Source organism: Echiichthys vipera (assembly GCF_963691815.1).
Source record: "Echiichthys vipera genome assembly, chromosome: 12".
Classification (NCBI taxonomy): domain Eukaryota; kingdom Metazoa; phylum Chordata; class Actinopteri; order Perciformes; family Trachinidae; genus Echiichthys; species Echiichthys vipera.
Window position 1 is genome coordinate 8,214,005 of NC_139837.1, and position 17,812 is coordinate 8,231,816.

At 39.3% G+C, this 17,812-nt stretch overlaps 1 protein-coding gene across 1 annotated transcript; it reads left to right on the forward strand.

Annotated features, from left to right (window-relative positions):
* Positions 1-2,997: 2,997 nt before the first annotated feature.
* On the forward strand, positions 2,998-16,645 carry LOC310954871 (calpain-1 catalytic subunit-like; the record flags this gene model as incomplete). The annotated part of the gene is made up of 20 exons (XM_083924559.1): positions 2,998-3,234; positions 4,464-4,533; positions 4,612-4,730; positions 5,034-5,167; positions 5,355-5,529; positions 7,888-7,962; positions 8,169-8,254; positions 9,013-9,087; positions 10,530-10,690; positions 11,826-11,983; positions 12,480-12,688; positions 12,868-12,907; positions 13,047-13,115; positions 14,181-14,238; positions 14,389-14,450; positions 14,696-14,764; positions 14,962-15,040; positions 16,036-16,152; positions 16,359-16,411; positions 16,619-16,645. The coding sequence occupies 20 exons, from the start codon at positions 2,998-3,000 to the stop codon at positions 16,643-16,645; spliced, it is 2,073 nt and encodes a 690-aa protein (XP_083780685.1).
* Positions 16,646-17,812: the final 1,167 nt, after the last annotated feature.

Here is a 17,812-nt window from a genome sequence, read left to right on the forward strand (position 1 = left end):
TGTCTCACACCCTGCTTATGTAAAGTGAGGGAGAATGGGACTTGTTTTAAATGGCGCATGATTCTGCATCAACTCTTCTCACAGGGTTACTGTCAGTGGGGTATTGCTATTTTTGGCCCTCTGGATCACCACAATGGCTAAAGTGCTGCTGGACGGCTTAAAAAGTAGGTTGCGTAAGATCATTTCTGTACGTAGGATAATAAAACATATATATAGGTTACAGTTCATTGCACTATAGCCATACAATTGTTTCATTTTTGTCAGGGTTTTACAAAATGTCTAAATAGTGCTACTAAATTAAAGGGAAACTGTCACCATCTGGCACTGCTCACTATTGTAGTGTAAGCTCAAACAAACAGAAGAATGTGGTGTTTCATATGCAACCAAACCAGCTCCAGTTTCAAGTCAAACTGCACCTCACCCACATGCAGTTTGATTGACATCAAACCGGGTAATGAGAGGCTTCGCTGATTTCTTAACCAGGCATTGAAGCCAGGTTTCTTCGTAAAAGCACCTCTCCTGTGAACTGACTTTTGAAAACTAGAGTTGAAGTTGAAGTTTCTTTAAGTCCCCTATTTAAAAGCTACACAGCAGAGAGATGCAGACAAAAGAGTAAACTGAGATAAGATCATGTGCAGCAGTGCGATTGTTTGTTTATAAGTGTAAAAGTGATGTAATCACAGACTGCTGCAGTGATCTAATTTCCCCTCATTCATCAAAGCTTTATCTTCACTTCTTCGTAAGCGCTTTCAAAAAAATAGCCCAATACACATTATACAGTGTTAAGCACAAGCATTGATTTTAAACCGGTCATATTTTTGGGAATGATAACTCTTGAATGGATATTTTTTTTCTACTTTTAAAGCTGTTCAGACATTTCATTTCTGACAGTTATACTTTTTATACGGTTAATGACTAAGCTGTGTAGGTCTGTGTGTGGCTTTTTGCTTCATGGTGCCTGTGACACACACACAATTATGGATACATTTGAAGCTATCATCAGTTCTTTCCTCGAAGACGTTCAAGCTTCAGGCCAAAAATATGAATACTCTCTCTCTCTGTCTCTCTCTGTGTTTGTCTGTCTGCCTGCCTGCCTGTCTGTCTGTCTCTTTCTTTCTCTCTCTCTCTCTGTCTCTCTCTCTCTCTCTCTCTCTCTCTCTCTCTCTGTGTGTCTCTTTCTCTCTGTCTCTCTCTGTCTGTCTGTCTCTTTCTTTCTTTCAATCTCTCTGTCTCTCTCTCTGTGTGTCTGTCTGTCTGTCTGTCTGTCTCTCTCTCTCTCTCTCTCTGTCTCTCTCTGTGTTTGCCTGTCTGTCTGTCTGTCTCTTTCTTTCTTTCTCTCTCTCTCTCTGTCTCTCTCTGTGTGTCTGTCTGTCTCTCTCTCCCTCTCTCTCTCTGTCTCTCTCTCTCTCTCTCTGTCTCTCTCTGTGTGTGCCTGTCTGTCTATCTGTCTGTGTCTTTCTTTCTTTCTTTCTCTCTCTCTCTTTTTCTCTCTCTCTCTCCCTCATACTGTAGTTTAGAGTGGTGCAAGAGGACGCTGCAGATGACCACAGGCGGTGGGTGTTTGTTGAAGGTTAGGACATGTTGTTAGGAATCACCTGAGCACCTGGCCTGCCCCGCCGCCTCAGGCGTTTACAGGCATTGTATAAATGACGGAGCCTCTCTGGCTCTTCACTGCAAATCCACTCTGTCGTTCTCTCTTTACCCGTTGAGGTAAGCTCTTTATAAGTCAATTCTATTTTAAACCAGTTGATTCAGATATACACATTTTAGCAGGTTGCTGCTTATTGTCATTCACAGTAACCTAGACATTAGTGAAATGCCTTTTGCTGACAAGGCAGTGCATGTGAGCATGTTGTAGTTTAAAGAGAGTGACTACATGTGCTCTTGTTGTTTTAAGAATCAATGCTGTACTTTTGTATTATGCTCTGGACAGTTAGGATAGTTTTCTCCTCCTATAAACATACAATAACATGTTGTACATTATATCTATATTATATGCATTACAGGAAGAACAGTTTTTCTATTGGACTGCATTGATTCTTTTGTATAGTTCATGTCTGGTAAAAGTTGTATTCTGTATCTGATTCAATCAAACGCAGATGCACTGATGAGGTCAGGATTAAATTAATATGATTAATGTGCAATGGGCTTTGTTTTCGCCAGATTATGTATTTAAATGCAAAATCTTTGACCTAAGTGAAATATAACAGCAAAAAAACAAAAACTCACCTTTACTCCCATAACCTTGTATCATATGTCTTAGTGGTTAAAGAAATACCATTAAATTGTTTTAAAAGACCCTAAATGGCTACGATACAAAACTGCTCTTACGATCTTACTGTATTTCCCAGTTTTAGCCTGTTATTTGCATTTGATTTGTAGATTTCATAGGATGTAAACCATTTTTCTTCCTTATTTTATTTTTGTTTTATAAAACAGCATTGATTTAATGTGCAGTCACTTTCATCTCTTCATCGTCATCGTCTACACAGAATAATTTGCTTCTTGCTGCAGTTTACTAAACGTTTTAAATTATTTTCAGCCAATTTACGATATTCTCATCCATATGTCATTAATGTAAACTGTTATTTTTACATCAATTGCTACCGGATACTTGATTTCATACAAATATAACTAACATAAAAAAAAAATCCATATGTTTTTGCAAAATAACATAATTAGTTATTTTTGCTTAAAGCAAGTTATTAGTCGTGCATTTCTTAGGAGTTTGATAAATATGGGCCCCGATCTCAACCTGACTGAACACCTGTGGGAGATTTTGGACAACATGTTGACAGCAAATGAGGAAATATCTTTTGGAAGAACTGTTCTCATCACTCAAAGCGGAGCCCCACAGACTACATAAATAGTCTATCTAGACCAAAACTTACTTTACTGTACTTTTTCATTCATATCTCAACTTTGCATGAAAAATTATTGTTAATGTCACGATGGTTATGAATCTCATTGTCCTTAACAGAGCCAAACACCGCACCAATGTCTGCTCCCGGTGTGTGTCTGAACATTATGGAGGCTCGTCATAGGAAAGATGGCTATGGGAGCTTTGCTAACCCTGACAGGTTCTTCAACCAGGACTACCATCAGCTGCAACAGTACTGCCTCCTCCAAGGAGTCCGGTACATCGACAACATGTTCCCCCCTGACAGGCACTCCATCGGTGAGGGGTTACTGAGCCCTGAAGACCTGGCCCGTGTGGTGTGGCTGAGACCAGGGGTGAGTGTTTTGGAAGAGTTAAACAGAGGCAGGGGAGAGCCCTTGTCACAGTAAATGTTAATGTTTAATCGAGCATGTCATTTAAAGTCGTCTGTCATCGGCAGGGCACTAAGCCAATTGTGCTGAGATATCATCTTTCAGTGATTCACTGTGTAGCACCTTGAACATGTTCTGTGTTCACACTCAACTTGACTGACTAGTTGGAGTGAAATTTGCATTTCTCCCTGTGTTTGAAAAATTGCCTCCCACAGTTCAAACAGGTATGGTATGTATGGCTTTGTGTGTAACAGCACACAAGTCAAGTGCAGTCTAGTGTGTTTGTCTTTACATGTTTTTAAATGGCTCCTTTACAAGCTGCTATACTTCGATAGTGCACGTGTGTACAAAAATACTAAACCTCCTATTTCACTTTTTAAAAAGGCTTTGCCCTCTCCAGGATGATGGCATTTTGTTTGGACCCTCTGACTTAGTAAAGACTGCAAAACACCTTCTCCTTAAATATTCAAAACATTATAACAGTATAGCAATAATTATATAAATTGTTGGGTCTATGTAAATCATAAATAAGTCATAGAGTGTGGTCTATACCTACTCTGTAAAGTGTCCTGAGATAACTTTTGTTATGATTTGGCACTATAAATACAATTGAATTGAATTGAATTGAAATTAAATTCATTAATAACTAAATAGTGTCTTGGTTGCAGCTTAGCAAGCTCTGGAAAAACATACAATAAAGTATATGTGGTCAAATAACCTGTGAAATAAACTGATGGATCAAATCAACGCTCAACATACAAAAACACGCACGTATTGATTTGTGACAGTTTCAATATTAGACCATCTTGCAATGGGATCACACCAGCCGCAGGGGTGTAATGTGTGCATGTGTGCGTGTGTGTGTGTGTGTGTGTGTGTGTGTGTGTGTGTTTCTGTGGGAGGATGTCGGGCTGGCAGACGGGTCAAACAAACACGGGACTTTCTGACCCTGGTTCTTGTCCCCTTTTTGTCCCGTGCGTCACTTTTGTTACAAATGTATTTATTCAAACCCACGATCTCTCCTAACCCAACCAATGTTTGAAATCACGACACATGTTCTGGAAGTACCGTAATGCCAAGGGGTCCTCATAAGGCGTACGTATGTGACGGGTTGGGACACTAAGACTTTAAAAAATGGGAACCTATCCTCTTTTGTTAGTAGTCATTTTTGACTATCACTCCCTCTGTTTCAGAAAATCTCTCCTAAGCCAGCCTTGATACTTGACGGGATCTCCAGATTTGACTTTGGCCAAGGAATACTTGGTAGGGAAATATCTTCATTCGTCATGTACTGTTATGTTTTTATCTCTTGAACAACTCAATGATCATTTGTTTACTCAGGAAACTGCTGGTTTCTTGCGTCTATCGGAGCTCTGACGTTCCAGAAAAAAGTCCTCGGGCAAGTCGTCCCTCTTGAGCAAACATTCGATGAGAAATACTGCGGGCTGTTCCACTTCAGGGTACAATTATAACAGCACATTTATTTTTTCATTGTTTATTTTTTATTGAACACCGACAGAAATCAGACTTACTGTGTGTATGTGATGTCACTAACCAAATTCTTGTTTGCACTTTACACATTTGAAAACGCAATTTGGTGAAATTGATCATTTACTGTGACTAACAATGTGAAAAAGGAAAATTTTGCACACTAAAAAATAATGAACACACGTTGGCACAGATTTCATGACGCATTCAGTATCATATCTCACTTTTTCTAAAGGAACAGTTTTATATTTCCTTGTTTTTTTTAAACCATTCAGTTCTGGAGATTTGGGAGGTGGATGGATGTCGTCATTGATGACAAACTTCCGACGATAAATGGCAGACTGATCTTTGTCCACTCGAAAGACAAAAATGAGTTCTGGCCTGCTTTGCTGGAGAAAGCCTATGCCAAGTAGGAAAAGAACAGTACATTTTTTTCTCAGACATAAATGTGTTTTCCAAGCATCAAGTACTATTTTTATATCTAGAGTAACAGCAACCGTAATAATAATAATAAACTATATGTATATAGAACCTTTCAAAACACAGTTACAGTGCTTTGCAAGAACAACAAATAATATTACATCCATTTTTGTCAGAGTGTGTGGTTCCTATACCGACATGGATGCTGGAACTCCCGCAGAGGCTATGATGGACTTCACAGGTGGTGTTCACATGTGGATCCAGCTTTCGGATCCCCCTGCAAACATGTGGGAGCTGATGTGTAGAGCTGGTCAGTCCACATCACTGATGGGCTGTGGTACATCAAAAGGGGTAAGTTCACATTTACCACACAAAACTGACACTGGCTGGTCCTTTTTCATATATTTTGTAAACTGCACATAAACTATTTAGAGGGATGCTAAACTTAATTAAACTAAACTTAACTTAACTAAACTAAACTAAACTAAACTAAACTAAAACTTAAACAAAAAGACAGGTTGGAATTTATGTTTCTCGTGAGAAGGAGCACTGGAGGCTGAAGAGATCCATTGTCACTTAAAATGTGACGAAAAGATGATGGGTTCATGTTCTTCCTGCACACATTGTTAAAGACGTAAATACTATAATTACTGACATAGTTAACTTGTCTGACCCTGAGATATGTGGGGGAAAAAATAAATGTTAGAGTAGTGGATGAAGTCTTTCTACTTTTCTTTTTGAAATTTTCAGAAAAGTCTCCTTATAATCCATGGGCATTCCTCAGCCCTTCCATACCCATAACAAAACAACGTTTTACTTGATTAACCTTGTTCTTCATGCTTAAAGGAGGTAGTTTGACTTTCTTGCTGAGATTATGATGAGATTGTCAGGCCTGGCGAAATGAGGACTCAGATGCAGTCAGAGAACGAGTATGACAGGCTTTTATTCTGAAACTCTCGTATCTCCTTCAGAAGAAGTGACAACAAAACGGCTTAAAACTCTACCTCGTCAACAGACAGAGTATAGACAAGAAAACCATAAACAGGGCTAGAAACTGAAATTCGCTCCCGAAGGAGGAGAAACTAAAAACTCTACACTGGTCTAATAATGAATAAACTAAGAAACGTTACAACAAAAATTCACTCTCGAGGAGGAAAAGGACAAAAGGCTATAAAGTTATCTACTCTACACTGTGCTGAGAATAATTACAAAATCAAAGCGCTCCACAAGGAGGGAGGAACAAAACAAAGGGCTATGGCTTTCTAGAAAACAAAAAGGGTTCTCAACTGACCAAAAAACTTCATCAAAATCAAAATCACTCTTCGTCAGAGGTATACAAGAAAACAGAAAAACAAGCAAGGCAATACTTATCAATTTACTAGGCAACTCTGTGGCAAGGCTGTGAAATGCTGGAGCTTCATGACATGACGAAATACTCTGGCGACGTGACAGGGGAAGACAAAGACAATATATACACCAGGGAAGGGAGCACAGGTGGAAACAATCAGGGATTAGGGGAGACACCAGACTGGTGACACAAGAGGAAGGGCAAGTGACCTGAAACGAGAGGAGAGTTACTTTTCAAAATAAAAATTCACAAGACAAACAGCCCAAGACAGGACATTCCTCACCGCGGTGTGACAGAGATACTCATTGTCATGGTCATATCTGTCTATTAAATATGAAGCTACAGCCATCAGCTGGTGTGCTTCAGAACAAAGACAGGAAACAGGGGGAATCAGCTTGCCGGTCTCTTGCACTATCAAACAAGATATGACGTGTTAATTACCAGGCTTTAGAGGTGTTGATAGGCAGATTCTGTTCCCTTAACAGAGCCACTGTGACCTGCAAAGTGAGGGTCGCACAGCTGACTTAGAAAGCTGAATGCATCAGTAGGCTAGTTTTTGGTAGCCTTGCCAGCTTGTCTACCTTTTCTGGAGGAGGGTAAAGCACCTAACTGTTCAACATTGGGAACAAACCCAGTAGGCTATAACTTTTTTTTATCAATCTGCTGTGCTTCTTTTTTCATTCACCTCTATTTAGATGTGACAAACTGAGATACGAACAATATCAGATATTTAAAATCTAAGTAATTCAGAGAGAAACAAGTCAAGTCAATTTAACTTTAACATCCCAATATCCAAAATCACCTCACGCTCTACTACTGTAAGAAAAACTCAACAGATTTAATTGTCAGTAACAATATTTAAATATGTTCCAGCTAAAATTAGTCCATTGTGAAATTTCATTGAATGCAACATAAAAGGCCCAGCAAGTGTGGTTTTACTCCCAGGCCACACAGCCCGCCTGAGCAGCGCGGCTCGGCTATGTGTCGGCTTGGGAACACCTAGAGATTCATCATCACGCCTTTTTTTTTCCCATGTGACGCACGCTGTTCGCAGCAAAAAGCGACAGTGTTTTTTGACATCATAACAGAACTCCTGCTACAGTTTCAGTGTGTGAACACGTAGAATATGAGATGAGAACATTTACTGTTTACCTTTAAAATTAAAAAACCCTGTAGCCTTTCCGCCGACTGAATTTTCACCTTTCAAAATAATGTTTTTTTGTTGAATTGAGCCAATTATTTATACTGCTGTTGCACATTCCTTTTGTACTTCATGTAAATTGTGTCTACGACATTTATGCATAGTTTTTTAAATGCAGGTCAGCCAACTGTTATCACTGATGGATGTTTTTGGCTTGTAGGAGACACCTGGCAACCAGCTATTGCCAAATGGATTGGTCCAAGGCCATGCCTACACTGTCACGGGTGTGAAACAGGTGAAGAATTAACTCAAGACATTGCACTTAAGCATCAACACAACAAACAGCTATTAATAACTATCAAAAAGATTATATTAGCCACCAGGTTTGTAGGCTTCTACTGAAGCATACCTTTGCAAATAATTCACCTGAATTATTTTGCATTTTTGTTAAGTTTATGCTACATAACTGTGGGGCTGTATCCCATGATGATCACTGTTCAGGTGATGATCCGGGGGAAAGCAGTAAACCTGGTGCGTTTGTGGAACCCCTGGGGCAGAGGAGAGTGGAACGGAGACTGGAGCGATCGGTGAGAACAACTCAGAGACCCTTTTACAGAGACATGGCTCTAATATGTGGAAATGTTGAGATTATTTTACAATGACACAATAGCTGAAGATCTATTTAGTAGTAGAAGTTCAAGTTCAAGTTCAAGTTCGTATGATGTGTGTAACAATTACAGAGAGGCGGTCAGCAGCGTAGATCTCAAACATCTCGATCTAAGACATATAATAGTGCAAGTTGTGGTTCACATTTACACATTTCACCATCAACTGCTTACACACCTGCAGCAAGAAATGACCAGCACACAGTAAAAAGAGATTCAGAGAAAAAGTGTGCAGTGTTGGATGTGTCAGTGCATGATGAGTGATGATGAGGAGTTGATCCACATTGCCACCACTTGCTTTTTGAAAATATAATCACTACAGTGGTCTTTTTTGTGCATTTCTGTAGGTAACTCTCTTATAAGGTCGTTTGAAAAGGAGCATTAGAAGCTAATGAGAGCTGTCATCTGAAAATCTCCCTCTGGTTATTATAAACTGGTTTTCCCAGTTACAGTGAAGTGATCCACTATAATGGCCTGCCTTAAAGACAAGTGAAAACATAGGCTTTTCATTCACAGAGAAGGCCCCCTGCTCTATATCCCTGTATTTGCATACTGCATACTACATAATTGAGGGGCACAGTTTCAAAGCCCCGGGACATGTGCTGCAATTTACCTCTGAATGCCTTAAAACAACTGTCAGTAAAATTTTGTCTCCCCTCTTACTGAACTTTAACTTGAAGGTCGTCTCTGTGGCAAACCGTGAGTGCTGAAGATCGGGAAATGTGCCTTTTAGTGGCTGATGATGGAGAGTTTTGGTAAGCAAACTCAGTTTAAATTAAGGGTCTATATGTTTTCCGTCCCACTTACGCCTACACAATAGCAGCTAAAGTAACTACTACAAATCAGCAGATAATTAAAGTGCAATGTTTTAAAATGTAAGAAATTCACAACTATGCTTAACAATAGCAGGAAATAGAAAAACAACCCTTATGCACCATTATAAAATACAACATATTACATATTTAATATTTTGAATGCATTTCACTGTGGTGTGATTTTAATGTTGTGCAAGGTGAAATATAAGGAAGTCATGAAAGGCATGGTGCATTTTTTATTTATTGGGGCATTGTTGGCCAAAAGTTCTTCTCTTACGTAGGAGATATTAACTCATATGTAGGAGTTCATTATCTCGATTAACATAGGTAGTGAAGTGAGCTGCTCACAGCCAGTTCCCAGCTCAATGCATCATTTTTACATGCGTGGACATACAGTATCAGTCAAAGGTTTGGACATGCTTTACCATTCAAGTGAATGAGAAAGCATGTCCAGACTTTTGACTGGTTCTGTAGACCGCGTGTTTATCCTCTTAAATCAACTGAAGACAACAGCAGCTTGCTACAGTTCAAACACACAGACCTCATGTGTAACAGCCATGTCCAGACGCATCAGCTGTGATGTACAAATAATGTCCAGGCGTGTGCTTAACTTGCTATTTGTTGTTACACTTATTGTACATATTGGATTTCTTGTATCCAGGTGCTTCATATACACATTAGATTTAGGTTTACGCTGCCTGCAGGCATCATAATCACGTCATCCATTGATGTGAATATTAAGTAGCTCTTCACAATATGATTCCATGAGACCTTATATCTACACTGTTTAACCCAAGTTGACCCCTACGCACAGTCCCACTATGTTTTACAGACATTTGTAGGTAACTGATAAAAGTAAAACATGTTGTTCATGCTGTATTTTGCTGAACTTTTACTTCCCTTTGTATCGTGCGTCAGGCACTTCATTCAGCATGGCTTTCTCAACCTCAAAGCAGCTAACTAAGCCTCAAAATGTATCTGTAGAAAAAGAAAATCCCCTTGCCTTTCAGGGCTTCCATAGGATAACAGACATACTGTGTTGAAAAGAGTGACAGTTGTCTGTAACAGGATTGTTAAAATATTTTCAGGCACAAAACACCTTGTGCAACAGGCTTGTTTGTCGCTCCTTCACAAACGTACTTATTCAAAAATACACAGAGGGAACTGTAAGTCATTAAGTGATAGACATTACAGGTAAATTGGGCGTTTTGTGATTATAAAATATTTCATCTACACCGCTTAACAAACTCCAACTCATACAGAAGGAATACATCTTCATTTGCTTATGTTGCACTGTATATCTCAAGTTTAGGGTTGTTTTCATAGTTTCAGCATCACATCCAGAGGGAAAATATTCACATTATTAATATGATACTCAACAGGATGACCCTGGAAGACCTCTGTAAGTTCTTTGTTGATCTTGACATCTGCTCCATGTATCCCGACTACCTTGATGGAGACTCCTCTCGTCACTGGAAGACCTCCATGTTTGAGGGCAGATGGGTTGCAGGAATAACCGCTGGAGGATGCATGAATAATAAAGGTACCTCCAGGATATCTCGACCAAAATTTGATGTCATGATATGGCTTCACATTATTTGCCAAACTGTAGGATTGATAACCATTTTAATCATGCTAGCAAGTGGGACCTGTCCTGTCAGCATCAACCAGTCATTTGGGAATGTGGCACTGCAGGAGATGTGAATATCCTGTTTTCACTCCTACCCTTACTCTAATAATGTAAAACAAGGAGGTTTATGTACAAAACCAGGAGATTTATAGTGAAGTTCAGCAAAAGGTAGGGTACAGGTTATTTTGGGCAAGAGTTATTATCAACACTCAACATATATGGAAACTCCAGTTCCCCATTTTAACCTTATAATATATAATATATGGATTTATTCCGTATATAGAAAATAAAGGAACAAAAGCTTTATTGGAGCTAGCGTCAGTAGCCTGAATACCCGATCTATCTTTGTTTATATTTTTGGACCTCCAGGTAGCCAATGGTTCTTTGGTAATGATGGTTATGATAGCGTCGCCAGTAGTGTTGTGGTAGTTGATGAGTGACATCACTAACAACGGGGCAACAAGTTATCAGCTTATTAACATAATTTGCTTTATCAATGAGGTGAAAACAATACCAGAGTTACTGTCGTGGCTGGTAAATATAAAAACATGACTAGCTTAGCCAATGCTAGATAAACTATTCAAGATAGTACTAAGCTAGAACTCCCTAGCTGTTGATGTTGATGTCTTGGTCATACACAAAGAGGTCACAAGCAACAGAACTTAAGCAAAACAATGTGGCAAATTCCCACTTTGAGAGAAAAACTTGTGCTGCATTCATGTGCTCCTTGGACGGTCTCGTTCCCTGGGTTGGGAAGTTGTTCTACTGACTTTGGTGTTTTGATGAGCTTTAAGTCTTAATGTGGAAACAACATGCATGCTACAGGGAAGAGCTGTTGTATTTTAATTCGCATTTAAACAATACATTGATAGCTGTTTCCTGTATTCATTGCTCAGTGTGAAGCTTCACGTTATGGATTTTGTCTCATTGATGAGTGAGACTCTTTACCTAACATCAGTTCCTACTCTCGGTAAATTCATCAAATCCCTGACCCTCATCTTTGTAACATTATAAAATACAAATAAATCGCACGCCTCTCTGCTTCCAGACAGTTTCTGGACTAATCCGCAGTATCGAGTCAAGATTGACGGTGACTATCTTGAGAAAGATGGCGAGAAAAATGTGCTGGTGTCTCTAATGCAAAAGTCTGACAAGAGGAACAGACATCTAATCCAAAATCTCCACATTGGACTCGCTGTATTTGAGGTAAATATGATTATTTAGTGTGTCTGTCACAGTGTGAGGACCATCTTAGATGTGTTGTGCATGCAGTAGACACGAGAGGCTTTCAATACTTGACCATTGAAAGAAACAATCAGGGAGGATTCAGAGAAGGGTCGCAGTAAATCAAATGTAAACACAGTAAATGGAAAGTCAAAGTTCATGTAATCTGTACTTTAGGCAACAGCTAGCTAAAGGTTCACATCTTGGTCTGCTATTTAGTTCAAGTGACTGAATGTTTACATGAAACAATTATACATTTACTGATAATTTGAAAGTCACTGATTGAATTGATTGTTTTTATCCCCAACATGAACTCATCTTCCACTGATTTCCCTCCAGGTGAAGGAAGAAGTAAGAAACTATTTTTCTTAATTCCAATCCCATTTATAACCCTTCTCCATCCACATTGTGCAGCTCAGGTTAAATGATCTCAACAGAAGAGAACTAAATATATATACATATATATTTATTATTACAGTACAAGGCACATACGGGGAAATTCCCAGCGGCTTTCTTCGGCAGCCACACACCTGTGGCCCAAACTAAAACCTACATGAATGCACGTGAGGTGATGGAGTTTCTTCTGCTGAAGCCTGCTGAATACCTGATCGTGCCGTCCACCTTCAATCCCAATGAGACAGCCTCCTTCATCCTGACCATCGTCTCCAAGGCAGAGACACATGGCTAGTACGTTCATCCTCTTCACCACCCACTGCTTTTCTCACTGTTGCGAGAAAGGACAGATATGACAGACACCATAATATAACATCATACCAACAATAACACATTACTAGTGATAAAAATAATAATAATAGTAGAGAAAAATCACTGATCCCTCATTGAATGTCTATGCTCTTCCCCGACAGTGAGAATTCTGGTGACCATAAACACGAGTCAGTCGAACAGGTGTGCAAGATTTGATAATATCAGTGTTGTTGGTGTTCACGTTATTTGGATATTGTGTGACATGATACTGACTGTACTTCCTGTTCTGACAAATTTCATTGTCGTTTCATTGGGGGTAAAATCTTCTTTTAATTTCCAGCCCATACAGATCACAAATCCACAGGAGGACGAAAAAAAGAAAAAGCTTTTCCGGCAATACTCCGACAAGGTAATGTTCATATACTTGCCAACATAAATGTATTGGGTTTGATTACTACTCTAATTAAAAAAATATTTAAAATCCAACCAATGCTCACATAATAGTAATCCAATATTTTTTTTATATGCACAATGTCAAATAGTGAGAGAGGTCATTATAATGATAAATAATTATCACCTTACTCTGCAGTTCCCCTCATCTTTACAGAGCATGTCATAGGCTGTATATGAAGATGGACGACGCCGTGTGGGAATTGTGCAACCAGAGTCTGCTCAGTAGTGATTGGGCGGTAGAGTCATTTCTTTTAAGTGACAAACACCCGTCAGAACAATGACAAGTCGATCACGGCTGTCACTCATGACGTTTCACCTTGTAAAACCAGCCAATCAAAACCAAACTTACAAGAAAAACAAACACTCGAACATACATCAGTGTGGTAAACACTACCTACACTGACAGAATTTTTAGAATTTTTTTATTTGAGGTGTAGTAGACTGGCGTCCTGTCCAGGGTGTACCCGGCCTCACGCCCGAGGCTCCAGCCACCCGCGACCCAGACAGGGACAAGCGGTTGAAGACGAATGAATGAATGTAGTTTGACTTTTTTTGTTTTTGTCCACGTCCCCTTCGCTTAAATGGAGGGGGGTGGGTCGATGCTGCAGCCAGACACCAGGGGGCGCTCAAGATGCTTTGGTTTATGGGGAGCTGTCAAGCAGTCCAATGTGTCCATCTACAGTCTATGAGGCATGTTGGTGCTTTTCAGCCCAACCTTATGTTTGGGTCTCACCTATTGCCGTTATCAACCTCATTTATAGCCTCAACTGTTTAAAAAAAAAGAGTTAGACCCTGACTCAAGTGGATGCTAATGTTGCATAGTGGCTGCTGGATATGTTAGCAGAAACTGGGCACAATTGGCAACTAAGTTAGCCAAATACAGTAGCAGTCTTTGCTAGCTCGCTGTGGGAACAGCTTCTTTGTTCTGATAATATATGACTGACAGAAAACTCACTCGTGAAAGCTTTAGTGAAAGTTTACCCCAGTCTATTATAGCTTGTTTTGTTTTATTCATTTCCAGTTTGAAGAAGTGGATGCTGAGAAGCTGCAGAGGCTTCTGAATGAAAACATCTTGAAAGGTTTGGACTGTAAAAATAACATTAAAAGGCTTGACAAAAAGCACAAGAGGTCAATAAAATACATTGCTATAAACCTTAAATGATACGTGCACGTATTTGAAGGTTTTTATGCCAAATATGTCTCATGCTGAAACTTTGTTTTTGTTTTAGGAGACTTGAAATCTGGAGGCTTCAGCATTGATGCCTGTCGTAGCATGGTTGCTCTCATGGATGTATCCTGCGGTGATGCATGTGACATTGATTATGATTTGGTATAACTTATAAATTAACTAAACTTCTACTCTAGTCAAGCTGCTTAAATGTGAAAAAAAAATCCCTCACAGTGATTGCAGTTACATAGAACGTAATGCAAACTGGCAATACAACCTGCCTGCCTTTTTGTATATTTGACACACAAGAACAGTTATAAAGTTCAGGCTAAAACATGCACAGTGCTTATACCTTAATGCTGAGTTAGACATCAATCACTGGCAAACTGAACAGTGCGGAATTTCTTCGTCTGTGGAAGAAGGTCGTCACTTACAAGGTAAACGGAACCAAGTCCAGGTTAAAGCCTTCAAATTGATCGTAAATCTTTTGCGATATTGAATACATTGCTCTCTCTCTCTCTCTCTCTCTCTCTATAAATATATATATATATATATAGCAGCATCTTCATTCTATAAATAAATGTGCATCTGTGTAGAAGATTTGATCATTGTTTGTGTTTTCTTTATTTACCAGGACATGTTCTTCCGCACTGATGTTTCACGAACTGGAACACTGTCGCTGAGTGAGCTGAGGAATGCTTTCATAGCTTCAGGTAGACCACTTTAGGATATATTCATTCCCTTGACCAAAAATATTTGATATATATTATGATATATACTAAAGCTAACCTAAAAATTCAATGAAAACTACATGGTCAGGAGTTAGGCAACAGAAACACTTAGGATTAGGAAAAGATTGTTGAAAACTGAATTTGTACCGCAACTACTAAGTTGGAAGGCTGGTTCGTATTAATCAATTCAATTAAATTCAATTGTATTTATAGTGCCAAATCATCACAAAAGTTATCTCAGGACACTTTACAGAGTAGGTAAAGACCACACTCTATGACTTATTTATGATAAACATAGACCCAACAATTCCCCCGTAGAGTACGGTGGCAACGAAAACCTTCACTATAACAGACAGGAACGTCAGACAGACCCAGCTCTGTGGAGGACGGACATCTGTCTGCACCGGTTGGGGAGGAAGAAAAGGAGAGAGAAAGAGAGAAAAGACAGACAGATAGACAGAGAGAGACAAAGACAGACACAAAGACAGAGACAGACACACTTCCAGTTACTATAATAATATCTATAGTAAGGTGAATATGACTCATATGTTATGGCAGTTAAACAGACTGGGGTCATGACAAAATGACAGTATTAAAGTGTTTTTAAATGGTGCGATGCGAAGCCTATAAGCACTGCCTAGGGAAACACATTCCTTCCCACTATTATTGATTTGTATTTGACTTTGACTTAAGCTAATAATGTGTATGCAAAAAAAACCAACTGCAGATCTTTCTTATTTGATCATTTTTTGACAGAGAAATTGTGAAAAAGTTGACCTTTTAAATATCGTTGGGGTTGTTATAATGCCGGACTAAAGAGAGAATGAGTCTGATGTCCAAACAGATGTCCATTTGTGACTAACTGTGTAAGTGGGAATTTGGCTCGTTCGAAACATGTGTCACACCAAGATGTTAATAAGAATAAACTAAATTCCAGAAGTCCTCCTAAGCTCTTGCTGTACGTACATGTTGAACAGGAATGAGGTTTAAAGATGACATGCTCAATTTGCTGGCGCTTCGCTACGGTGCCTCCGCCGGACACATGACGCTGGAGAGCTTCATCACTCTCATCCTTCGCTTGGATTGCATGCACAGTGAGTGAAGTCAAGTAGGACAAACAATGACACTGTAACAGAAGTAACTGTCTACCACTCTCGTCTTATAAATGTCTCAAAATACATATATTTGTATTGGAAAGATCAGGAGTTCACGACTAGTTGGTCTAGTCCAGATATAGAATGTAAAATGCTTAAAGCTTAAGGTGATGCACCATATTTACTACTTGTGTGTTGCTCAACAGAAATCTTCAAACAACTGTCTGATGGAAAATCCATGAATCTAAAAGAATCAGAGGTAATTAAACATATGCTTCTCATCAGACGTTCATGTCTTTTCACACACAGCAGCTGTTGGTCTGGACTAGATAGGAAATAATCATTTGTCCAGGATAGACTGATGAAGGGACATAATGTTTCTTCATTATATGGTTACTGCAATACAGGTTATGTCATCGCTTATATGTTGCACTTCATTAACGACCTGTCTCTTCTTAATTTTCAGTGGATGTGCATTTCAATGTACACTTAAGGAAAATGGAGGCCCAACTCATCAGTGATTTTTTTCCATTTGCCAAATTGCATACTACTTTACTTCCATTGTATTGTAACACACGTTAATGTGAAAACATTATGACATAACCAATCCTTCTATATAACATGAAGCTTTGTCGACATTATGTGACATTATGTTATACTGATGGAATGTTATTTCATGTAGATGTAAATGATATGTGTTTTTTTTTATATTAATGGTAGAATTATAATGTTGGCTCATCTTATCACTCTCATCTCATCTCATCTTGGACCACTTATCCGGGGTCGGGTGGCAGGGGCAGCAGCTTTAGCAGGGGACCCCAAACTTCCCTTTCCCGGGCCACATTAACCAGCTCTAACTGGGGGATCCCGAGGCGTTCCCAGGCCAGTGTGGAGATATAATCTCTCCACCTAGTCCTGGGTCTTCCCCGAGGCCTCCTCCCAGCTGGACGTGCCTGGAACACCTCCCTAGGGAGGCGCCCAGGGGGGATCCTTACTAGATGCCCGAACCACCATCTTATCAGTCTGCTTAACAAAATGAAGACAATATACAAACACATTTCAGATTTCAATTTCTGACACGAGCTCATTCGTACCTTCCAAAACAGACCATTTTCTACTTCTAAAAATGCTGTAAATAAATCAGTAAAAGATTTTATCCCAAAAACTTTTGGACACAAAAATTCTTCTACTTGTTGTTGCTGCTTTGCATTTACATTGAGTGTGGTTTCCTCCACTGACTGGTCTGTCATGTGACTGCCTGTTTACACTAATTATGTGACTACTTATTGTCCATAATGACCATGTGACTATAACTTGTTGACATGTATAAGGAACAGACCTGATGGAGGCCTTAATGGACGTTTTTTACAGTTTTAATCAATCGTTTGGGCTCATTTTTTGAAACAGTCTTAATATTCTCTACACTGTCAGTGTCACAACTGTTTCATGGTACATAACATCTCTATGGCATGTCTGCAGAAGGTAGTAACTCACCCAAACAGCACCGGGTAGATCCTGCAGAGTCGAGAAGTGAGGACAGACATCATTTTAAACCTTTTAAACCGTACTTCAACATTTAACAGACCACATAATTTAATACCATTTATTTTTTAACAACCGGAGCCTCCACATGTGTCCGTGTGTTTGGTAAACGATCTCT